Source organism: Hoplias malabaricus, chromosome 9 (genome assembly GCF_029633855.1).
Source record: "Hoplias malabaricus isolate fHopMal1 chromosome 9, fHopMal1.hap1, whole genome shotgun sequence".
Classification (NCBI taxonomy): domain Eukaryota; kingdom Metazoa; phylum Chordata; class Actinopteri; order Characiformes; family Erythrinidae; genus Hoplias; species Hoplias malabaricus.
Genome location: NC_089808.1, coordinates 17,533,551 through 17,559,977, shown reverse-complemented (window position 1 = coordinate 17,559,977; position 26,427 = coordinate 17,533,551). Strand labels below are relative to the sequence as shown.

Genomic DNA, 26,427 nt, shown 5'->3' with positions numbered 1-26,427 from the left:
TCTGAATTTAAATCTACAAGGTGGACCAACAGCATCTAACAGAGTGGACTGTGAGTGGACAGTTTTTAAAAATATTTTTGTTTTGTACATAGCTTCAAATTTATCTTTACAATTCATGTACTTCATACTTGGGTATACTAGCATTCTAAGCAGCAAGGTAATACAACTAAATGCAATAATCTAGTTGCCTGTGGTCAAACTACATGTTTTATTAAACACCATTCCAGTCAACACTCAGTCAACACACACTGGCAAGAAGCAGCCAAATACACACAGCATACTCCCAACCAGTAAGGACCATTCACCTGTGGACTGCATTGGGCAGTAGGGGTTCATCTGGGCAAAAAGCATACAGACATTTATTCATATGCACACTCATTTACTCACACCAGGACAGTTCTCAGACTAGCCAATTCAGCTAACCTCCATGTTTTTGGACTGTGGGAGAAAAAAGAGACTCTGCAGGAAGCTCGTACAAACATGGGGAGAACCTGGAACATGGAAACTCCATTTATTGTTTTGTTTAACAAAATATTCAGAGAAACTGCAAAGATTTATGCATTAAATTACTAGAACTCCATCCTAATGTGATCTAATTATTCATTCATTGTCTGTATCCACTTATCCAGTTCAGGGTCGCAATGTGTCCGGAGCCTACCCGGAATCATTGGGTGCAAGGCAGGCACAACCCTGGAGGGTGCGCCAATCCATCACAGGGCAACACACACTCACACACAGTCATACCTACAGACACTTTTGAGTCACCAATCCACCTACCAATGTGTGTTTTTGAACTGTGGGAGGAAACCGAAGCACCTGGAGGAAACCCACGCAGACACACGGAGAACACACCACACTCCTCACAGACAGTCACCCAGAGGAAACCCATGCAGACACATGAAGAATACACCACACTCCTCACAGACAGTCACCCGGAGCAGGATTGGAACACACAAACCCAGGATCCGGGAGCTGTGTGACTGCAACACTACCTGCTGTGCCACTGTGCCGGCCATATAGCTAAAAAAGAAGGAAAGTAAGGGAAAGACCAAATATTACCATTACTAATTCCACAGCTATTAAGACCTTTATTTATATACTCAAGTACCAATAGTGTTTTAAGTGATCTTTTCTATTGTTTGCCTTTATGTTATATAAGTGACTTGACAGACAATGGGATTAATAAATATCCAGTGCATGTGTTTATTTCAACTTAATTCAAAATCAGACAGCAAAACAATGCTTCAAAACCACTGCTAATGGTAGCAGTATTGAATAATCCTCCTTCAATTTTATTATTGCTTTGATTGCAAAATATTTTAATTGAAGCTTTGCTAAATGTGTTATCTATTTTAGGGGTGTTTCTACAGCTGTAGTGGTTATGATTCCAGGAGTAGAAGTGAGGAGAAAGAGGCTGTCATGTTTCAGTAGAGTTGCCAACTTTCTGAAATCGAATTACGGAATGCAAGGCCATGAGTTCTATCTAAAAGCAGAGGTTTAAGTTCCCAGTGTTTCAGCACTGACCCGTTGCTCTCAGCGCTGCCGCAAAACATCTCCCCGTAGGGACTGTGACACCATTGCAGCACTTAATGATGGACAGCAAACTCTGGCTGCTCATTGGCTTAATAAAAGTGACGACCAAGGAGAAGCACATTCTCTGCTTAGGAGCAGTGGAGTATACACCTTTCCCTCCAGCCAATGGAAAGCTCAGACAAACCATCATCTTAACATTCTCACTTCAGAATTACGGAATAAAACATGCCCCGTCCCATCTCAATAAGAAAATGGCTTAAGCCCAATAATATAAGTACTTGAGTGTAATCCATTAATTTTAGGAATTTAACTATTCTATTTCATTGCAAGTGTACTTACTTACTTATATTTTGTATTCTAAATATGTAAGGCTGTTTCATGAATTTCTTTACTCCCCAACACAGTACATATACCAGAGAAAATTTTAAAAAGGCTTACAGCGTATTATACAAATTGAGAGTTTTGACCATCGGAGTGCAGCAGATATTTTTTTTGTGTGTTACCCTTCCAGCCATCAAGTTAATAAATATTACTGTGGAGCTAAGTGCTAAGAATTAGCCTGCTGTACCAGCTTTCACCACAAGAGTGCTGTCCAACTCAATAGTCCAGTGCGGCGCAAAAAGAAGTGTTGCTTTCACACAACTCCAGGGTTGTGGATTCAAGCTGTGCTCTGGGTGACTCAGATCTGTAAGAAGTTTGAAGTGTTCTCCTATGTCTGTGTGGGTTTCCTCCAGGGGCTTTTGCTTCCTGTCCAAAAACACAGATTTGTAGGTGGACTGGCTACTTAAAATGTATAAGTGAATACCTTACACGCAGTGATAGAAAATGAACGTCTCTTACACAGTGTCAAAAACCATGTTAGCAAATGTGTTATTATGTAGGCACAATTGCTAACTGATAAAATTGCTCAAGTATTTTTATCCATACTCATTCTTCTCAACCTGAGTGCAGCATTTGAGACCATCTCCCATTCTATCGTCCTCCATCAGTTTTTCCAACACACTTCTGGACTGGTTCTCTTCATATCTCTCTGACTGCCCTCAAGTTATTCAATTAAAGACATTCACATTTCAGCCACAGCTAAACAGTTTCTCCATCCCCGTTTACAGCACTTCTGTGTCGCCCTCCCCTAAGATAAAGAGTCTGGTTGATGTTCTCAATAGCACGTCTTTCCAAACACACATAAATAACGTCATTCAGCATACTTCTATGTTCATCATATCTGCAGTCTCTGTCCCTCCCTTACTTCTGACAACACTGCCATCCTGGTCTACTCCCTGGTCACATCCTGCCTGGACTATTCCAGTTATCCAGCTGGACTTATCCATCAGCCTCCATCCTGTCCCCCCAGTTCGTTTTACCAACATGGGGCCTAGAGCATTTAGACGCTCAGCCCCATCTCTGGAGCTCACTCCCACTGGAGATCCATAATACTGACTCCCTGGACATTTTTAAATCATGCCTCAAAACCAACCTGTGTAGGACAGGTGAATTCCCTTGAATTTATGGTACTCGTTAATCGGCACCTATAAATAAAATGTATTATTATTATTAAAAAGTTTTCATTAATCATTTGCTATATTATACTTTCAACTAAAATAAGCTAAAGTAAAGAAGGAATTTTAGTCAAAAATCTCTATATTTTGGGTCAGGAAAGTAGTTTTTATATTTTCTGCACAGCTATCCCTGTAAACTTTCTTTACTTACTTTACAAATTTGTATGCAAAGGAAACTGGTCTTTGATCCCAGGCCTAACTGCTATCTGTCATTTCCCAGCAGCTGTGCTGAAATTATATTTTTCTTTTTAGGATTATTCTGTGGATCCATTCTTCAGTTGCCTAGCGTCTGCAAAGCATCACGCTGGTTTAAAGTAAATCTTAATGAAATTTATCTTAGACTATTTGGTTTGGGTTCTGGAATATTCTATATTGGTTCGTCCAACTCAGCAAACAGAGTTTGTATCTGTGTGGTGTTTGCTTGTGGTGAAATGTTGTTCCATTTGTGGTTGTTTACTGTGAGAAGCCATAAATGTCTTCCCTCTGTGCTGTCTTTCAGTGCCCAAAATACCTCTTCCTTCGACTTCATACCTGAGAGAAGAGAAAATATTGATGGACATTGCACTTGCAGATGATGTGGTTCTGTGGCGGTTGGATGTTTAAGCTTCAATTATAAATGCTGGAAATACTGTTTTTGGGCACAAAGGCACAGTACATACAAAGTGAACCAAAGTGCTTCTACTAAAAGTGAAGGAGTTATTCCAGTCAGACCACAACTGCCACTCAATTAGGAGGTTTTTTTTAGATTAATAAATTGGCTCTTCAGTGTTATTTGGGGAAGTCTGTGGAAAATGGGAAAAGCCACTTTTGATGACTGTCAGTACTAGTGAAGACTAGCAAAGCAAACCTGAAACAGCATCCTGAGCCTACTTACTATTTAGTCAGGCTGAGTAAATTAACAAACAAATATATAAATAACATTCAAATTTTAACCTTTTATCACATTAAAACAAAATAAATATATTTCAGATAGCCATAATAGTTAGTTTATAGGATAGGATAGTTTCACATTTACAAATCACATTACAACTCCACATATTTGAAGTAAAGATTTGCTTATGCTTTTTCTGACAATCTATCAGTCTATGACATGGTTGTTACATGGTTGACATTGTAGGTGCAGGTATGCCACTGGGAAAAAAGTTACTTTCTGCACAGTAATTAAAGTTTTTCATCATTTCAAATGACAATACAACTACAATAACAGTTATATATTATTTGCTCAGCAAATCTACAATGCTTCTATTATTTATAGAAACCAAATCTTGATGCTAGTACACTGTCTAACTACAGGCCTATTTCTAATTTGCCATTTCTGTCCAAGATCTTAGAAAGAGCTGTGGCCCAACAACTTAGTTCATATCTACACAAGAATCATATATATGAAAAATTCCAATCTGGATTCAGGCAACATCATAGTACAGAGACAGCTCTAGTCAAGATAACAAATGATCTTCTTCTTGCCTCTGATCAAGGCCACGTATCCCTGTTGGTGCTTCTTGACCTAAGCGCAGCCTTTGATACAATAGACCACAATATTCTCATAGAAAGGTTAGAAAACATGGTTGGAATCACAGGGACAGCCCTATTATGGTTCAAACCTTACTTAACGGAACGTTAACAATTCGTAAAAGTAAACAATCTAAATTCAAATTATTCTAAAGTAAGATTTGGAATTCCACAAGGCTCTATTTTAGGACCATTATTATTTACATTATACATGTTACCGATAGGCACAGTTATAAGAAACCATGACAGCTCAAACAGCTCAAAAAAGGACATTGCACAATGTTTGATCTTTAACCACTATTGAAATCCAGAGAAGTCCAGTCGAAATAGGTCAATGCTGGAGTACCATAGTCACACAGGTCCAGGGACTTGGTTGTGGTTTTAGCACGTTTGTTGAACAGCAAACACTTAGAGGTAAATGCGAGTAGTTGTAGTAATAAAGTGATTAGGTTTGTGTGTGAGGATGAATGTATTCAAGAGTGTGCACAAGCTACAAATATTGGTAGATGGGGCAAAGCACGAGATTGGAAATTGCTGGTGGACGTAGATAAAAAAAAACTGCAGATCTCAGAGTGCACTGAGGCCAGATATGGTGCTGTACTCTGAAAATAAACTGACAGTTTATTTCATAGAGTTAATAGATCCATTTTAGGATGCAGTAGACAAAGCGAAATGAAAGAAAGGAAGAAGTGGAAGTACGCTGAGTGTGGCAGGCATATGTTAGATGGGTGGACATGGGTGTTAGGGGATTTGTAGCCAGGTATGGGACATATCAGCTTGTGCAGTTTGGCATCCGGGGCTGGAAACTAAGGGCAGCTGTGAAGGAGTTATCAGAAACAGCTGGAAGGTCTAGTCAGTGGTTGTGGATAAGGAGAGCACAGGTTACTTCGGGAAATGCACTGTAGGGGTGCTATTAGGATTGTTGGTGATGAAAGTTCACATGGAACTGGTGGCACTGAGCATGCATTAACAGTGCAGACCTTAGTCACCAGGGAGGCCAGTGTGGATATATGGTTGTTGATGGTTAAGGATAAGGTAGGACTGTAATGTTAGCTTGGAGGGGGTGGGTCTGGGATGTGAGACTTCACTGTTGAGCCTTCTGATGATGTCATGGGCTTAATTCAGTGAAACACTGATGAGGGGAGGGCGGCACGGTGGCGCAGCAGGTAGTGTTGCAGTCACACAGCTCCAGGGGCCTGGAAGTTGTGGGTTCGATTCCCGCTCCGGGTGACTGTCTGTGAGGAGTTAGTGTGTTCTCCCCGTGTCCGTGTGGGTTTCCTCCGGGTGCTCCGGTTTCCTCCCACAGTCCAAAAACACACGTTGCAGGTGGATTGGCGACTCGAAAGTGTCCGTAGGTGTGAGTGAGTGAATGTGTGTGTGTCTGTGTTGCCCTGTGAAGGACTGGCGTCCCCTCCAGGGTGTATTCCCGCCTTGCGCCCGATGATTCCAGGTAGGCTCTGGACCCCCCGCGACCCTAAATTGGATAAGCGGTTACAGATAATGGATGGATGGATGGACTGATGAGGGGAGGTGTCTGCCTGATGACACCTGTTGATGACACCTGATGACACCTGATGACAGCTAGTGATGCAGTGGGTATTTTGGGTTCTGATGTAATGGGCTCAATGAGTAACCATAGATGTTAAGTGTAGCTGGTTGCTGATTGGATCATAAATTGTCACAGCAACCTTAGGGTGTAGCTGTAGGACTGGAATAATAGAAAGTGTGGCTGCCAGAAGGAAGAGAGTTGGATGGGTCCTATGTGAAGCTCTAATTTAGAGCCTGTTTCCCTGATCACTGGCTATTTATCAGAAACTCTGTATTTGCCTTTCACCAGTCTGAAACCTTATTTCAGTTTTTTTTTTTTTATAGAGAACATTCATTTCTGGCCATTAGTATAAACTGTTTTTGTTTAACAGTTTAACCTCAAAAGGTCATTTGAGTGATGCCATAGAAGAACCAGTGTTGGTTCCATAAGGAACTGCTTTGATAATAATATTAAAATAGGGAAAATAACCTCACAAGCAGGGCTGGCTGTTCACATAGCTCTGTGTCCAAGCCCATTAATAGAGAGGCGAAGGGAAGTAAAAGATGTGGTAGAAAAAGTGTGTACAAGCAATAGGGATAACCACACCCTGGAGAGAATTGTGAAACAAAACCCATTCAAAAATGTGGGGGAGATTCACAAAGACTGGACTGCAGCTAGAGTCAGTGCTTCAAGAACCACCACCACACAGACGTGTACAAGACATGGGTGTCAAGCCACCCTTGAACAAGAGACAGCGTCAGAAGCGTCTCGCCCCTTGGCTAAAGACAAAAAGCACTCGACTGCTGCTGAGTCCAGTATCTTCATCATGTTCTCTGATAAAAGTAAATTTTACATTTCCTTTGGAAATCAAGGTCCCAGAGTCTGGAGGAAGAGAGGATAGGCACAGAATCCACGTTGCTTGAGGTCCAGTGTAAAGTTTCCACAGTCAGTGATGGTTTAAGGTGCCATGTCATCTGCTGGTGTTGGTCCACTGTGTTTTCTGAGGTCCAAGGTCAACACAGCCATCTACCAGGGAGCTTTAGAGCACTTAATTCTTCCTGCTGCTGACTAACTTTATGGAGATGCAGATTTCATTTTCCAACAGGACTTGCACACAGTGCCAAAGCTACCAGTACCTGGTTTAAGGACCATGGTATCCCTGTTCTTAATTGGCCAGCAAACTCATCTATCTATGGAGTATTGTGAAGAGGAAGATGCAATACGCTAGACCCAACAATGCAGAAGAGCTGAAGGTCACCATCAGAGAAACCTTGGCTCTCACCACACCTGAGCAGTGCCACAGACTGACCGACTCCATGCCACGCCGCATTACTGCAATAATTCAGGCAAAAAGAGCAAAGTATTGGGTGCTGTACATGCTCATACTTTTCATGTTCATATTTTCAGTTGGCCAGCATTTCTAAAAATCCTTTTTTTGTATTGGTCTTAAGTAATATTCTAATTTTCTGAGATACTGAATTTGGGGTTTTAAAATAAACATCAGTCTGTGTGTAATGAATGAGTATAATATACAAGTTTCACTTTTTGAATGGATTTACTGAAATAAATCAACTTTTTCATTTTTGTATGACCAGCACCTGTAAGCGTTTCACTTGTAGGTAGATTTATTAGTGACATGATGTACACTTGGTTGTGTGTTTTAAATGGATAAAATGGGAAATAAGAAATGTTTCAAAATGAGTATTGTTTATTAAACCTAGTGCTAGGTTTAGCTTCACATATATGTTTAAGTTGGAAATGCATATTCAATAAGAACCTGGAGAATAACGCAAATAAAACTCTTTAATGGACCCCTTTAAGGTGGAACTAAATGCTTGAATACGAAAATTATGAATAAGTAGCAAAATTGATAAAATGATATTTATGGTTGAAGAGAAAAATACCAGCCTTGTTAAGTCTCTAAGGTTGTATAGACAGCAGCATGCTTGTAAATGCTGGGGATAAGGTGGTGACTCTTTATATTTTTTGCCTTTCACTTAAGTAGCATTAGGTTAATGTTTAGTGACATTACATATAATCGGTTTGTGTGGTTTAAATGTATAAAGTGGAATAACAGTTGCTTAAAAGGTTTCAAAAGTTATGTTGCTAACGTCTTCTTGTAAGTCTTGAGTAACCGTAGAGTAAACTCAAAAGTGTCCGTAGGTGTGTGTGTGTGTTGCCCTATGGACTGGCGCCCCCTCCAGGGTGTATTCCTGCTTTGTGCCCCATGATTCCAGGTAGGATCTGGACCCACAGCACCCCTGAACTGGATAAGCGGTTACAGATAACGAATGAATGAATGAACATATAGGAGCACTTTGTAGTTCTACAATTACAGACTGTAGTCCACAGTCTGTTTCTCTGCTTACTTTATCCCAATTTCACCCTATTGTTCAGGGCATTCACAGCATCACTACAGAGCAGGTATTATTATGGGTGGTGGATCATTTTCACCGCTGCAGTGACACTGACATGGTTGTGATGATTTAGTGTGGGTTGTGCTGGCACAAGTGGATCAGACACAGCAGTGCACCTGTAGTTTTAACACTGTGTCCAGTCACTATCTACTCGGGTAGACAGACCTGCTCTTTTGGTCTAACTTTTAGATGTAAAGTCAGAAACATTAGCTCATCTGTTGGTTGGTTTTTGTTGGACTTCCTCTTTTCCTTCATCATTGGTCACTGGATGCCACCTGCAGCATATTTTTGGTTGATATACTATTCTCAGTCCAGCAGTGACATAACGGGCTTTAACAACTCTAGTATGACTTGTGTCTGATCCCTTTGTACCAGCACAACACACACTAACATCACCAGCGCAACAGTGTCACTGCAGTGCTGAGAATTAGCCACCATTCAAATAATTCCTGCTCTGTGAGAGTCCTGACCATTAAAGTGCAAATAAAGTATGCAGAGAAACAGGTAGACGGACTACTGTCTGTAATTGTATAACTACAAAATGGTCGTGTATTGCCAGAGGAGCTGATAATGTGGACAATGAATGTAGCTACAAGGTAGGTGTTCCTAATCCAGTGATTGTTTGGTATGTAGTGTAACTCTGTCTTACATAGTAAAGACTAGCCTGGGTTTGGACATCTGTGCCATGGGTGAGACTGAGGGGCATCCAGTGATTTAGGGAGTGTATGCATGATAGGTGTTCTTAACATCAACCAAGCTCCATATTCAGCTAGGGTCCCATCATACTAATAGTGTTAGTTAGTTAGTTGGTGGCTGCTAATAGACTGAAGGACCTCTTCATAGGGCCCTATGAAATTTGTTTCATTTTTGATGCAACATAGTGTTGCAGTCACACAACTCCAGGGACCTGGAGGTTGTGAGTTCGATTCCCGTTCCGGTGACTGTCTGTGAGGAGTTTGGTGTGTTCTCCCCGTGTCCATGTGGGTTTCCTCCAGGTGCTCCGGTTTCTTCCCACAGTCCAAAAATACACGTTGGTAGGTGGATTGGCGACTCAAAAGGTGTCTGTAGGTGTGAGTGTGTGTGTGTTGCCCTGCGAAGGACTGGTGCCCCCTCCAGGGTGTTCCTGCCTTGCGCCCAATGATTCCAGGTAAGCCCTGGACCCACCGCGACCCGGAACTGGATAAGGGGTTTCAGATAATGAATGAATGAATGGTTGCAACAAACTTGTGTGTTGGGGGGAATCTGTGGACTTTGTAAGAAGAATTGTAAACACCTTCAGAGGTGTAATTTTATATGCTGCTAGATTCAGCAGAATCATCTTAAACATAAATATCTAATTCCTCAGGAACTACTATTCATACTTTCTGTTATTTTTTTTAAAAACAATTTCTACTTTGATTAATTTGAAATGTTTATTTTTGCAGGTTGAGGCTGATGATGTTCTCACTAAAGAGGAGCAGATGTATCTACTGATTAGTGCCAAGAGAAAGTGTGAACGAGCTATCAAATCAAGACAAAAAATACAGGGTGAGTTGTGTTTGATGATAATAATGAAAATAAAAACACAACTGTCCAGTTTATCCTTTGTGTTTTTTATGTACCCATGGTCTCTGCAGCCCATGCAGCCACCCAGTAAGTTTATAGTTTTAAATTTACACATTATATTAACTATGTGCTGACACTACTTACCCTTACCATAAAAGTTACTTAAAGTAATATCTATTGAATCTGTAAGGAAATGCTTATTGGGAATTGCTAATACAAATTTTGTTGACTCCTGAGCAAGCAGACTATTAATTATTTCATGCACTAGAAGTTGTTGCCTAGATATTAAAATGGTTTGAACAATATTTGGCACAATATAACTTTCTTTGGCTCAGGTGAATTTTACTGATCTGCTGAATATTAAACGCATTCATTCATTCATTATCTGTAACCGCTTATCCAGTTCAGGGTCGCGGTGGGTCCAGAGCCTACCCGGAGTCATTGGGCGCAAGGCAGGAACACACCCTGAAGGGGGCGCCAGTCCTTCACAGGGCAACGCGGACACACACACACTATTAAACTCAAATGTGTTATTAATGACTATTGTATCTTCATAGAGAACGATTTATCAACATCAAGAAAGTATTGTAGTTTTACCTTTGTTAAATGAACAGAACCAGCAGAGCAGTATAAAATGTCACCTGCATTAGAGTGCACTTTGCATAGAGGCATCAGTATTTTTGATACACACATTGAATAAGACTGAGCTTAGTTATAGGAAGCAGTGCAGGGTATCAGAAAGGGTATTGGTGAGTATCAAAGAAATTAGGGCCCTGCTTGTAGCAATGTCAAAAAAGATAAAGATTTTAAATTTAGGGAATGATGAACATCATCAAAAAGCATTGAACTGATTAATGAAAAGGAGAATAGATTAATGAAAAGAGTTCCCTTCTGTTCAGTTAAAATACCATTTCAAACAATCAAAAAAAAAGTCCAAATTTCTGATAATCTCTGGCAGACGTTTTCTGAAATGGTCAGATTTACCATACCAATATATATGGGAACCTAGCATGTTAACTATTTAAAATGTGCATGGAAACCACTCCAAAAGTATTTGTCTCTCTCATGGTTTGGAGGAGGGCGGCATGATGGCGCAGCAGGTAGTGTCTCACAGCTCCAGGGGCCAGGAGGTTGTGGGTTCGATTCCCGCTCCGGGTGACTGTCTGTGAGGAGTTGGTGTCTTCTCCCCGTGTCCGCGTGGGTTTCCTTCGGGTGCTCCGGTTTCCTCCCACAGTCCAAAAACACACGTTGGTAGGTGGATTGGCGACTCAAAAGTGTCCGTAGGTGTGAGTGAATGTGTGTGCATGTCTGTGTTGCCCTGTGAAGGACTGGCACCCCCTCCAGGGTGTATTCCTGCCTTTCGCCCAATGATTCCAGGTGGGCTCTGGACCCACCGCGACCTTGAACTGGATAAGCAGTTACAGATAATGAATGAATGAATGAATGGTTTGGAGGTTTTACAGTAATCATGGCATGACATACCTGTTGCCATGGAGTTACCACTAACAATGAAAGAAATATATAGATATGGAGTTACCACTAACAATGAAAGAAATATATAGATATACATCATCTCTGGCCAAGGAAAAACATGTATCTCCATTTTTGTCAATTGTTTATTTACTACATGACTTGAACACAGCATGAACACACCTTCATATTGTGTAAACGTTACATGTTAAAAAGACAAATAGAAATGCTCCAAAACTGACTGTACTGGAAATTATTTTAAAAAGGAACAAAAACAAATGGCATTTTTTAAATTTTTTTTTTTATTATCGTTACACTTATATAGCGCCTTTCTAGACACCCAAGGACGCTTTACAATCCACACTGCTCAGAACATTCAATCCACACACTGGCGAGAAGCGGCAGCCAAACGCGCACAGCGTACTCTCCACCAGGAACAACCGTCCACCTGGAGGACTGCATCGGGCACTAGGATTTCACCCAGGACAGAGTGCCAATCCATATCTGGGCGCACACACATTCACTCACACATACACACTCATTCACTCACACACCAGGACAGTTATTAGACAGAAGCCAATTCACCTACCCTCCATGTTTTTGGACTGTGGGAGGAAACCGGAGCCCCCGGAGGAAACCCACGCAGACACGGGGAGAACATGGAAACTCCACCCAGATGGGACTTGAACCCAAGATCCCAGCGCTGGGAGGCGAACGTGCTAACCACTAAGCCACCGTGCCACCCAATGGTTGTATTGACAGGAATATTAAAATATATAAATAAATATTGGAGTTATATTTACATAATATTATACATTATAAAGTTAGGTGGTACTGGCTGATCAACTACATTGCAAAAATTAAGTATTCTTGAGGGTATTGCTTTAAAGCATGCAGATGCTTGGGGGTAGGGAGTGTCATGTCCCATTATGTCTCTGCTGAGTTGAAGTGATGTTGTTTGAGTTGTCTGGCTGACTTCTACATTTCATCAGCTAAAGCTATCAGGTGTAATCAGTTTACTGCCCATTAGTGAGACTTAGACAGCAAAACTCAATTTAATGACCATGTGATTACATACGCTGAATGTTTACTGGATTAATAACACCTACCTTGTATCTACTCATTGTCCATTTTATCAGGAGCACTGTAGTTCTATAATTACAGACTGTAGTCCACCTGTTTTTCTGCATGAATTCTTATCCCCATTTCACAAGCATACAGTACACCCCTATGTTTACATAGTATGTATATGATATGGGTTCTCTCTCTCTCTTTAAATTAACTTGCTCTAGTGGGCTTGTTATGTTGCCAATTTGTCATAATATTGTCATCACAGGCATATTTTTCTTTTGTTAAGAAAGTCTTCCAGCAAAACAGAACATGGAAGATGTAATTAATCTGAGACGGGGAAAACAATTCCTCATTTAATTAACCCATTTTTGTACCATGTTCTATCTGTTTATTATTTTGGGTGACCACTTTGATTCAAACTGATTTTTATGTTTATTACAGAGGTGTGTAGTGTACATTAAATCTTAGTCATTAAAGTGCAAGTACTTTCCAAAAACAGCAGCCATAATTTAAGTCTAATCCTGCTAGAACAAGGTCCAGCAACACTCATTTTGTATGCATGAGTTCATGAAAACAGACAACCAATGGGAGCGGGGCTCAAACCTAAAACCCCAGGACCCTGGAGCTGAATACCTACTGCGCCACCATGACGTTAGGATCAGAATTCTGGAAGATATTTTTGGAGCCACTTTCAGTATCTTTGGAAGTAGCTGGCAAGCCATCCAGGGAATTGAACCTATTCTTATGAGAGTTCTTAGAAATCTATTCTGAAAAACCTATTTGTGAATGTGTGGTAAGCCTGAACGTGAATCAAATCAAATTTATTTGTATAGCGCTTTTTACAACTGATGTTGTCACAAAGCAGCTTCACAGAATTCCAAGTGAAGACACTTTTTTTTTTTTTTGGAGACATATTTATTTATTTATATTTATTCTTTATCAAATTCTTATGTCCTTTTGGTTAGTTGTTTTCCAGTTGATGTTACAAGTTTACTAAATGCACAACACTTAACCAACAAGTGAAATGCGCTATAAAAACTTAACCAGAGCTAAAATACAGGATATCCAACATGTTACAACTAGTCCAAGCATATAATTTAACTAATCAGTCCCAAAGTAAAAGCTAAACTATGCTAAAAACAGATTTTACACTAATTTAAACAAGTTTAACTGAATTTAAAAATGAAAAAACCAAGAGTTTTCTCCACACTCCATGAGCACATGTTGTTTCCTTGCTTCATGATAAATGCTTATGAGTCTGTGACTGCTGTAATAAGGAATTATGTAATCATAACAAGTCATTCAATTTGTTATCATCACAAAGTATTTTTGATGTCCTGCCTCGACAGTCATTTTATGTTGCAATTTCTAATGGACCCAAAGCTGTATGGAAAAATGAATAATAATAATAAACACCTAACCTATCAAAAAAAAACAAAAAACCCACCCACACACACACAATCAACATAGTATATAATTCTCTGAAGAAGCCTGTCAGAGACAGCCTATCCTTATATGCCCCTTTTTATACCTAATGGGAACCTGCTCCTGCATAATTACAATTTGTATTTGTGTGTTATACTGTGATTCAATATGTTTGTTTACCTTTCCAACATTTTCAATGCACAATTATCAATAATTTATCAATAATTTAAAAGTTAGACCAAATCAACAAACTAAGCAAAAATTCTTTTTTCTTTAATGATGATTTAAGGTACTTTGTTATAACTGGCCCTGTGTGTGTGTGTGTGTGTGTGTAAGGTGATAGCTTACCCAGGGATGGCTTGATGCCAAGGAACCCTGAGTGAGCTACTAGTGGGGTAGTTTGTTAATGGACTCAAGTGCAGAATAACCAGAAAACGAAATTCAACTAAAGGACTTCCCAAATTAAAGAAGGAAAAGACAACTAAACAGGCAAAGAAGCCAAACCAAAAGATCTAAGAAAAAAAGAAAATAAGCTTAGAAATGTGAGAAAAGGTTTTTTAAATTTTATTTTAAATAAAAGAAACAAAAGGCTCAAGAAGAGTTCACAGGGAAGAGACCCAGTAGACCACTCTAGGGACTGTATCAAAATTACCGGCCAGATTTGTATAGTACTCTATACACTGAGGTGCATGTTGGCTTTCCTTAAGTAGGAGAGAAACAGGTGCTGCTGATTTCTCCTAATTAAGGTGTGCTGGCTCCATGTCTCCCTCTGCTGGCTGGGGTTGGCCTAGTGGGTAACTGGGCCCTTGTCTGAATCCTTACAATGTGAAAAAGTAAGCCCACCTAAACTACTAAGGCTCCATCCACCCTGATACAGATATTTTTAAAAATGAAGGTTTTTGTTTGTGTTTTTGGCCTCCTATTCACATGAAAATGGAGTTTTAGATCACTGAAAATGGATGTTTTCCAAAGAAACACTCACCAAGGTGTGGAACACGCTGTTTTCACTGTTCTCGTGTGTAAGAAGAAAATGCATTGCTCTTTGACGTCACAGCCTGCTGAAATTCAAATGGCTCCTCACAATGTATTACCTATGTATTAAAGAACACAATTCATAAAATGTTAGACAGAAATGGGAACAATGGAGATGCTTGCAGGCTCAAGTTCAATAAAATGAGATAGGATACAGCAACAAACACTGTAGAACAGTTCAAGGCCAATAGAAAACAGGACAAAAAGGGCCAAGACAAAATTCTAAGTCACAAAACAGGCAAGGTCAAAAATCAGAAAAAAGACAATCCATACTCAGACTTGGGGGGCTGCTTTTATTTTACAGGAAGAGGGCAACTGATGGAACCATGAATTCTGCTCTTGAAAACCCTCTGATGTAGCAGAATTAAAAACAATTCTGCATAGAACAGTGGGCCAGAACTTTTCCCACTGATGTAAAAGACTCATGTGATGTAAAAGGCCAGTGATGTAAAAGACTCATGGTAAGTTATTGCAAACTGTTAATGGGGACAATTACATCTTCAAATGGGTTACATAGGATTTGCATAAATCGTTATCTTCAATAAATGGAGTGATCATTTTTCGTTTGTTTTATATTATAATTACACTTCATCAAATTTAACGTACATTAAAACCCAAGTAGACACAGGGAGAACACATCAAATTCCTCACAGACAGTCAACCAGGGCAGGGCTCGAACCCACAACTCCAAAAGCTGTGTGACAGCAACACTTCCTGTTGCGCCATCGTGCCACCATTTACAAAACATATTAGACAAATATTACAAACTTTTCACCATAAAGCTAATTTCACACCAGACGATACACTGCTTTAATCAGTGTAGTGATTACGCACAAATATATTCCTCAACAGGCAAAATGTGACTTGTCTTGGTACCAGAAAGTTGCCTGCTCAGTCCCCACAACCAGCAGGAACCTTCATGGCTGAAGTGCCCTCGAGCAAGGCACCCAAATGTCCCCTGGGCACCAAGGATATCTGCCTGCTACTCCAGATGTGTGTATTCACTGCCTCTAGTCATCAGTGTGTGTGTGTGTTCACCACCACAGATGGGTTAAATGCAGAGGACAAAGGAAATATCTTTTGAATGAAAAAGTGTTTTTCATTACAATCGTGAATGTCACTTTGAGTTAGAGTAGCTACATGCTCAGTTCTTACGGCTCACCACAGTGCAGGTGTGGTGTTCTTTGGGCAAGGGCCCATAGATTTTCCCCATGAGGAAAGAAGTGGAGGAGGCATACCTGTGGCTTCTTGGTGCAAATGTGGGCTTTGGGGAAGGGTGGCTGTCACGCAGATGGCACAGAACATAGGGAAAATGTTTTTGGAACCATTGTGGTGATGAATCTTGAAGCAGCAGCGATATGACCTTCAAGTAATTTATTTACAATTATAAACATAAATGAAACTGAAACCAACATTTTTGGCTCCACAAAAAAAGCTTTTTCTAAGTTTCTCTGTCTTTTTTCTCCCTTCATTACTTTGGCCCCTCCTTTATATCCATCTGCACATCCTTCACCAATGCACATTAGACAATGCCAGCATGTAGTCTTAGGAAAAAATGTGAGAGGCCTCAGACTCACCTCAGCCTTTGATGACTTGGGGCTAGGCTCCAAACTCCTCCTCCTAGGTCAAAATTATTGGTTCCTCCCTGGTGAAGTAATGAGCATGGAGTGTTGGTAAAAGCATCATTTTAGGGTTGGACATTGTGTGTATCTTTGTTTCAATGGTCCAATTCTTTGTTTTTTTGTTGTTGTTTTGCTTCAAATTTTAAATTGGGGTGGTATGGTGGCGCAGCAGGTAGTGTCGCAGTCACAGCTCCAAGGACCTGGAGTTTGAGACTTCAAGTCTCACTCCAGGTGACTGACTGAGGAGTGTGGTGTTTTCCTCATGTCCACATGGGTTTCCTCCAGGTTTTCCAGTTTACTTATATTGAGTTTTTATGTGGTGTATGGTTGTATGAGTTTTTTAAAGGGCATTGTGTATCTTAATTGTTTTAAGAATGGTGTGAAGGTGAGACATGCCACCACATGTAGAATAATTCATGAGAAAGGAGCAGGAACCACAAATCTTGAGGTGTGTTCTGGAGATGCACAAGTGCATTGTCTTATGGTTAAAACTGACTGGATGTCAGGCAGTCAGGGACAGCCTTTTTCACATTTTTTCCATCAGGTTAGATTAGATTGGCAGTTTTTCCACTTGCCACAGAAACACATATTTAGTTCTGATAATTGATTCCATGTTGTAGCTCTGGCAGACCTCATCACAGCAGCATAAATTAAAAGGGAGAGCAAGAAATGTAGTATAAACATGAATGCTCCCAGAGATATCAGCTCCAATGTGTGACCGCACAAGAGCAGAGGCTTACAGCACAGACATCTCAGATTACCAGAATTCTCTGGTAATCTTTTGGTTTTAAACCAATTATAATTTAATTACCAAATGCTTGACTAAATAAATATATTTTAACCTATGGGTATAACAGTCTCTTTGAATGACAATTTTGCCTTTCCATTGTCTTACTTGTGTTTGATTTTTGTAGTTTTTTCTGTTTGAGACTTTTTTTTAATGTTAGATCAATTTTAATGTTAAAATGTTAGGATGCTACGTGAACATGTAGCACTCTGACATTTTAATTGGAAGTCTTAAACAAAAGACTGCCTCTTCCATTACCACTGCTTCCCCATGCACACACTGGCATTCAACTGCTCTGCTCTCCAGCTGGCTGCCTGCTTCCACTACTGCTCTGTGGTGTGCTGGCAGACTGGGAGGGCCTGCTTTCACTGGCACTATTCCCTATGCGCTGCCTAATTCCATTCCTATTTTCTCACATGCTCCTCAAATGATGGAGCCTGCTTTTTCGACCCACCATGCTGGTGGTGAACGCCTGCTTTTATCACCTACACACCGATAAATAGTGCTCATTTGCACCGAAGCTATTCTGCAGTGGTGTCAGTGGAGTGTGTCCACATAACCGCCTACACTTTGTCCACAAAGTGCCACATGGACACACTTTTGCTGCTGATCACATTGGCATTGGTTACTCCTGTTCTCTCTGGATTTCCATATTCCCTATGTTGTTTTGTACCCATTGTATAGCTGTTTTGTGGGCCTCAGTAGGAGCAAACCCACAATATATTTTCATTTTAATACTGATTTCATATATTTAGAGGGCAAAAAGTAGTATGCACAGCAAAATGCTTTTATTTCTTTTAATGGAATGGCAGCATTTGTCTCTGTGCTAAGTATTTGTATACATACACACACATATAAATTGAAGTTAAACACAAAAGATCAGAAATACACAAGAAATTTGACTACTTTTGTTCCTTAGTAGGGCGGCATGCTGGCACAGCCGGTAGTGATGCAGTCGCACAGCTGCAGGATCCTGGGGTTGTGGGTACAGACCCTGCTCCATATGAATGTCTGTGAGGAGTTTGTGTGTTTTCGGATTTCTTCCCAGGTGCCCTGGTTTCCTCAAACACATGTTTGTAGGTGGATTGTGTAAAGTGTCCATAGGTGTGAGTGAATGTGAGAGTGCGTCACCCTGAGTACTTGCGCATCCTCCAGGGTATATTATAGTCTTTCGCCCAGTGATTCCAGGCTCCGGACCCACCACAACCCTGAACTGGATAAGCGGTTACAGAAAATGAAATGAAATGTTCCTTAGTAAAATGTTAAAGCTTTAAAGTCAGATGTGAGAGTAACAATCAAGCAGAATGCAGGAGCAAACACAACAGATCAAAATTATGCATAAAAGGGCAATTGTAACTTAAGTAGACTTTCAGTAATATACTAAGGAAGCATAATCTATTAAAAATACAGATTTATATAACTCATAAAATGTACTTTCATTGGATTTAAGCACTGTTAGAAAAAGGAATAGAGTTCCCAGAGTGTAAAAAGTTCCGTTTGAAAAAAATGTTCAAATATCAAAAAAATACATTGACTGTAAACCACTAGATCTCGTTTTATAGAAGGGAGGTAAGGCAAATATTTTTAAAGAAACATGAAATGACATCAGTTACCACAACCTCACCAAATATGACTATGGAAACATCACAACGAGGCAAATTATAGACCTATATATAGGTTTGCTATATGAGCTAAATCTGAGTGCAAAGGGCTGGAGTAGGTGGTCTGGGAGTTAATGCATTTACTCAGGGGGCTCTCTGGATCATTGAAGCTCATTGTGTTTTACTTTTTTTAGAAACCCACCATACAAACACCCTGCAAAAGCCTCTGTCTAAATGTTGATTTAATTACATGTGAAGAGAGACAAGTTACTATGGTGCCACATAAAGCAGGTTTTCGGCCATGGTCTTTGATTTAGTCCCTTTGATTACAGGAATAGGGAGAGTAATATATCTGTAGTGTAGCTCTGAGTGCAGTTTTATCCTTAACTAGTTATTTTGTGGTGGGTCGGGGGCAGCTGGTTCCAATAACAGTGGATAGAGGCAAAGCCAAAAGGAGGCCTAATGTATCCAAGAAGCTGTGGGAAAAAGTGGCAATTCTCTCTCTCATTTTCAAACTGTGGGTTCTACACAGCGGAAGTTAGCATTCAAGTCTCTTTAAAAAAATTGCAAATGCATCAAAACGCATTGCCTCAATCATTTAGACTCATTTAGCTGGATTACAGCAATTGAGCCTTTGTCCTTGATATATGGACACATAATTGCTTGGTGTTTTTTCATAAATGTGCAAAGGATCACATGTTTGGCCACTGTGGCTTTGAAAGCATGGGAGTGGTCCAGTTTCAGTGTTTCTAGTTCTGAACATTTGTTTCATTTTTAAAGTGTTGTTGATGGGTAGAGAACAAAACATTGTTTCAAAATTAACATGATTAGGCATAATGAAATACAATCAAATCAAAAGGAACATTCACAGAGGCTTCATATTAGTACCTGGTATTCCAACTATAGGGCAAATATGGCTAACAAAGAAACCAGGTTAGAGTCATTCCAGATTTCCAACCATTTTAAAACTAAGAAATAACAGACATTGTTTCTGATTAAGCAGTTGTAAATCACACTACATACTACGCTTGCTGTTAGTGTAAGATTTCCTTCTCCTCTTCTTTGTTTGGTTTTGTTTCCATGATTCATGTTGGTTTTTCTGTTTGATTCTCAATGTCCTGTTTACTGTGCTACTGTTCAGTAACGTGGTCCCTTAATATGCCTCCTCGTGTGTCATGTGGTCACTGGTGTATCTTGCTTTTGTCTTTTTAAAAATTCAATCCCTTCTCTGTGTGTGTTTGTTGTTTCTGATAATGTTGATGAGCTTGTGTAGTTCAATGGTTTCTAGCTTTCTCCTTTGTTCGCGTTCTCCCTGGTTTCTCTCTCTCATTCACTGTTAATACCATGTTTATGGTCCATATGTGTTTCTAGCCTGTCTCTGTAGTTCCCTGTTACTATTTGTCAAGTCAAATTTATTTGTACATTTTTACAAGCTGATGTCACAAAGCAGCTTTACAGAAATTGATAATTTAAAAAATAAATAACGCCAGGTGAGTTTTTGTTTATTTTTCATGTAATATCCTTTTTGTTTATACAGTTAGTTTCTGTTTTATTTACTGATGTATATTTTCTGTGTGTCTGGTTCTCATTTTTTCTTCATTATCTGGTGCAGTCCTTGTGGCCACAGATGGTTCAGCCTGAAGGACTGCAGTAAGACCCTGCAGAGGAGAATTTGTTGAAGGGTCTGTTCATGTCTACCAATGGCAGCACCCTGACTCATCAAAGCAGTTTTGAGCTGCTCTATGTCTGGTGACTCTGCTGAGTGCATGGTAATGGCTCAGTCTTGCTGTAATGTGGCAGCTCACCAAGGGGGGGATTGAAACAGGGCAAGCCACCAACAGGACACTAGAGAAATAGGCCTCAAGTGCAGAGACACACAAACAGCCCCTCTGGATGTTAGGAACACCAAGACAAAATGAAACACAAGAGGAAAACTTAAGATGTCAGGGGAAAACTGATCAGCTCAGAATTGAGCAAAAGAAAACAAAGGCAAGAGAGCTTCCCAAGACAAAACAGAGGGACAAGATGAGACAAAAAATAAATTAAAGATAGAACACAACTTATTTCTAATTATTTATTTATACTAAAAAATGGTAAAGAAAAGATAAAATTGAATCCCAGGAGAAACCAGAGAGAAAGCTCTGGTGGAGAAACAGAAGATAGCGTGACCCAGGAGAAAACTCAAGAGCCTTTACCAACTTACCAGCCAGACTTGCACAGCACTCAAGAAACAATAAACCCAAGACGGAGCACAGAGGTGTGTGTTGACTTCCCTTAAGTAGGGGTAGCCCAGGTGGAACCAATTGCCCCAAATTAAGAGTGTCTCTGTCTCCCTCTAGTGACTGGGGGTGGCTTAGCAGGCAGCCTTGCCCCAGCCCCAGGCAGACCTCTTACAAGATCATATACTTTATGTACTTAAGTGCATACTTGCACTCCTAAGCATTTTAGAAGAATACGACATGTATGCTTTTATTGCTATATTTTGACGTCACTTTTGGCTTGCCCTCTATATTAATGAATGTAAATGTAATTTTATCCACAGATGTCTAGAATCTATTGGTCATCTGACATAGTTAATGCTTCACCAACCATGCAGGTGCAGTAGGGTCTCAAGGTCAGACTCTTAATCAACACCAACACATCTTTGATTCACTGGCTCAGACAATAGGAATGTTATAAACAGCTCTTTTTTTCCTGACAGACAACACACTCTATTCTTTTTGCAACATATTCAACCATGTTCAAGTATTACTTATACCATTGGACAAGTTGAACATGACCTTAAGCAAATGGTTTAAGCTATTATCTCTCTTTATATCTTAAATATGCTATTGCTTTATCTGACTAAATATACTATTTTAATATTTTTTCAAAGAACATGCTGAGAATTAATTTTTTTCCATTTCTTTTCAATATAGAAATTTTTACTAAAATTGTTAGATAAGTGGTCAGTTAAAGTGGTCACATTTGTACATGTCCTACCTGTCACATCTATCCCCCCAAAAATGTATCTACGTTTGTGAATTTTTTTTATAATGCCTGTGTTTTAATGTTAATTTTTGTAATGTTAATGCACAGTGTTTTAACAGCGCTACTGCTTTTATGCAATACAAATTTCAGATCTTGGATCTGACAATACAAATATAATCTAATCTAATCAACCTCACTGCCATAGCCTAAAACAACCTGGGTTGACACTACCACCAGTTGAGCTGTATCCTCCATCTCTTCTCCATTATTCGGTGCTACCACCAACCTAGGTAGGTGAAAAGGATTTGAACGCTGGCCTGCTGTACCACATTAGACCTTCTGACTTTTTTTTTTTTTTTTTCTTTTACAGTCGTCACCTCCCTAATTGGCAGTTCTGTTAACTCAGAAGATAGTAATACTCGTAAATCAAACAATCTTCTTCCAGTTACACTGCCTATTCCCGATAATCCATATGGTGCCTCTGAAACATCTTCCGTCAGTCTTTGAGGTGAGGGGGCAAGGGTTGTTCCAGCTCGCGTAGACCTTACATCAATCCTTTGAGGCAGGGTTGCTCGAGTGATCACCAAAACCTCAGGCAATACATGAACTACCTGTGCATCTTCCATTACACTCACCTCGACTAACCTTGAATGTAAACCATTATAAACTGGAGGAATCCATTCCAGCTCCACACTGGAAGAACGAAGGGGCACAACTCCAACCCGTGGATTTAACTCTGTTAAGTGACCAGTGGTTCGCTTCATCTTATATCTTATGCAATGTTCCTACCTCTTCTAAGCACAGCACTGCACCATATATCTCTGGGCCCCATTCATCCTGATTCTTGTGACATATCTTGGTTGCATTGATACACTCTTTTACCAATGTTGGACGACAGGAAGAGGGTGAATATGCCATGCTCTATATGCAACAGCATCCTTCAACTGCTTTTCTGCATGAGAAAACACCCCTGCTAATCTCTCCTGATGTTCTTGTACCCAATCTACCAACTCCTCCAAACCAACACATTCTAGTTCCCTCCCAGCAGTGAGTGAATGGGAAGGTAGGGCAAACACAACTGTAGACAGGTGCTGCGTCCATCGTCTTTCCTCTCCGTGGAGCAATGTCCTCAACAGATCATGTAACTTCCTACTGAATTGCTTACATTGCCCATTATTCCCCTCAGAACTGTAGAGGCTAGACAGACTCTTCTTGATGCCATACAACTGACACAACTGTTTCAACAATGCTTCAAAACTCCTTCCTTGGTCAGAATGGATTCTCTCTGATACTCAGTATGTGTAGAACCCTTTTTCCACTAAGAGCCAAACCGCTGTGATTGCCTTCTCATCTCTTGCTGGGTATGCCTGGGCAAAATTTGAAAACACACCAGTGATAATTAGCACATTCTCATTGCCATCACTAGACTTCTCCAACAAATTGAAATCAATAGCCACTATAAATCAAATCAAATCAAATTTATTTATATAGCGCTTTTCACAACTGACGTTGTCACAAAGCAGCTTCACAGAATTCCAGTAAGACAAAGATTTGACATGAAAATTCCAGTAAGACAAAGATTTTTATATCTAATGACTCTGTAGCCAACAGACTTCCCAAAAACTTCCTTACCTTGAGTCATGCTGCTTGAGTAGCTATGCATGGGCCACAGTCATTGCACCTTTTCTATATATCCCTCAAAGCATTCAAAGCCAGTAGCACCTAGCTTGGACTGAACTTACAGTGCACTCTATCCTCTGGTGGCTGTGATTATCATGAAGTGTGGTGAGCGCTTCTGGGTGCAGCACAGGGGATAGCAGAAGTTGTAAACGCTCCCCTACCACAGTTGGGTTCCTAGACACTCGACCCCTTCCTTATCCTTAATGGTTATACCCAGTAGCTAGATGCAAAGTAGCAAAAAAAATTACATCCAATTAAAAAAGTTCCAAAAGATTAAAAAAAAAGTACATCCAATGGCTCCCCAATGCTAGGTAGAGGAAATGAATCTTTGAGTTTTGCATTAAGCTGTCCCAAACTTGGCCCAAGGTTTCCAGTAAAACTGCATGCACACAGGATGCCAGGTCTTCACAACACATGGCTGGCACCAATTTCATGGTTCCAGCAGAGATCGGCACTGCAGGACTCAGCAGTCACAACTGAACCTATATGGCTAGAACATGATAATTACTCTAAAGTTTGGCACTCAGAAAGGGCTGACCTCCACCCTGGTGCTGCTGCTTGCAGAACTGAGGACTGAAACAACTGATCCTTGTGTTGACTAAACAACTCCCTGTAGCAGCTAACCAATATATTCATGCCTAGAACCTCTTGTACTAAACACCTTCTGGCTGAGTGAGTGTGTACTCTGAATCTTTTTCCTACCAAGATGGCCATTCAAGGTAAAGGTTTTCCCAACACTTCTACATCCTGCTCAACATAGCCACAATATGCAATTTTGCAGCTTTAAGACAGACACAACCCCTTATAACACTGAAGCTGCTCTTGCACTTGTGGTATGGCTAAATGCCTAATCATTCTGTATAGGAAAAACATGGACTCTCGCAGCTTTTAAAGACAAGTAGCGGTCTTATAGGGACACACCCACTATAGAGTGGGTGGAACCCAGGTAGGGAGCATGTGATCCCTAGGGGAAGATAAAAGGGAGCGCACCTAAGTTAGTTCACTTCCACTTTGTCTAAACGACAGGACTGGGGGAGTTGTCTGGTGCGTTGCGGCCGCTACTAGGAGAACTTGGTCTGTGTACGTGTGCTGGTGCCTGGAGCCAATCGCTTGAGAACTAGAGAAGCGCAGGTAGCTGAATCAACGGTAGGTCGCTGGTTATTATTGCTCACGCTGAATGCAGCTGTTGGGGAATGGGGCCTATCCGGTGAGAGTTTCTTAAGCTGTGGGTGAATGTGACTACTTCAGTGCAGGTTGGTGTGCAGTTACATTAGCAGCGGCTAACAGGTGCTGGGCTAATGCCGTTTGTATGCCACTTAGGTTTATTGTGCTCCCTACCGTTGTTCATCTGTTTTATTAGTGTCTATGTATCATGCAGGTCGGAGGCGTTCGTGTTGCTTGACTGCCGCCTACTGAGACATTTTGTGTCAACAGAACGTTGGTATATCAATCATATTGACAACAGCAGTGTCTTTTTACTTGGGTATGTCACTTAAAATTGGGGTACCATGGTGATAGCATATGGGTTTACATGCATGAACGTGTGGATTTATTGATATGGTGACGTACTGACACTGTTGGATATGTTTGATTGTGTATTTTAATATACTGAATTATGTTTTGTGGTTTCTTTTATAGAGTGGGGCTGCAGCCAGAAGTGCTGCAGGCCACTGTTTTTCTCTCCCCCGTGTATTGTGTTTTTTTTTTTACATATGTGGACATTGTTTTAGCTGAGCCACTTGTTACTATTTTACACATTAAAAGGTTTTATTAATACTGTTTTGGGGTTTAGGCCTTAATGCTGCTAGCTGTAACGTTTTGTGATAGCATATCATAGGTCGTTTTTATGTAGTTGCACCCAGGAAGGTGCTTCTTGTTGTTTTTAGTTTTCTTTCTTTGTTTTGTGGTCAAGGAGTGGGTCACCCCAGGTGCTCTGGTTGTGCTCTTTTTGGAGCTGGTGTACTGTGGTGCTGTCATCTTGCGTTTGGTGACCGTGGTATGATATTGGTTTTGTGTGGGGGTGTTATTGACTGCATGACTAGTGTGCAATTCAAAGGGCTCTGTGGGTTGGGCACTTCCTTGGCCACATCTTATTGGTCTGTGATATGTTTCTTGTTGTCTATATGTATATCAGCTTAAATCCCATACAGCTTTTTATGAGTATCTACAGTATTTAGTGCCTGTTTTAACTAACTGAAATAAAATTTGTATTGAGACTTGGCATCCTGAGTGATACACGTGTGTTATTGTCTGGCCCTCACACTCATTCGGTTGAGTGGCCTAGCAAGGGGTCCCCTTTCCCATTATATAGGGGTGGCGTAGTCGATTTATTGAATACCGTGGTTGTGCACAGTGTTAGCCTTGGGCGTCTGGGGTGTGGTTCACCACCCACCATAACGTAGTACCCCCCAGAACAGAGCCGACCCTGGCACACACTGTAGGCTGAAAGTGTGCCAAAAAAAACTTTCTGTAATGGAAGTTACCACTGAGCCTGTGTCCAGAAGAGACAGTACTACAACTCCATCTACTATTACATTAACTACTGGATATTGCCCCACAGCTTAGGACTAATACTACAATGCCTGTCTAATCCTGAGCCCTGAAAACCCTAATCAAGCATGTGACTCTCCATGCTGGTGGGAATTAGTTTCCCTGTGGCTGACCTTGATTATTAGAGAGAG

At 40.5% G+C, this 26,427-nt stretch overlaps 1 protein-coding gene across 1 annotated transcript in view; it reads left to right on the top strand.

Annotated features, from left to right (window-relative positions):
- pth1r (parathyroid hormone 1 receptor) overlaps positions 1-26,427 on the top strand; it is a 115,022-nt gene that overhangs the window by 24,624 nt on the left and 63,971 nt on the right. Inside the window, exon 3 of the mRNA XM_066680919.1 lies at positions 9,968-10,070. Coding sequence (XP_066537016.1) covers positions 9,968-10,070 — 103 coding nt within the window. The remainder of the gene's footprint in view (positions 1-9,967; positions 10,071-26,427) is intronic.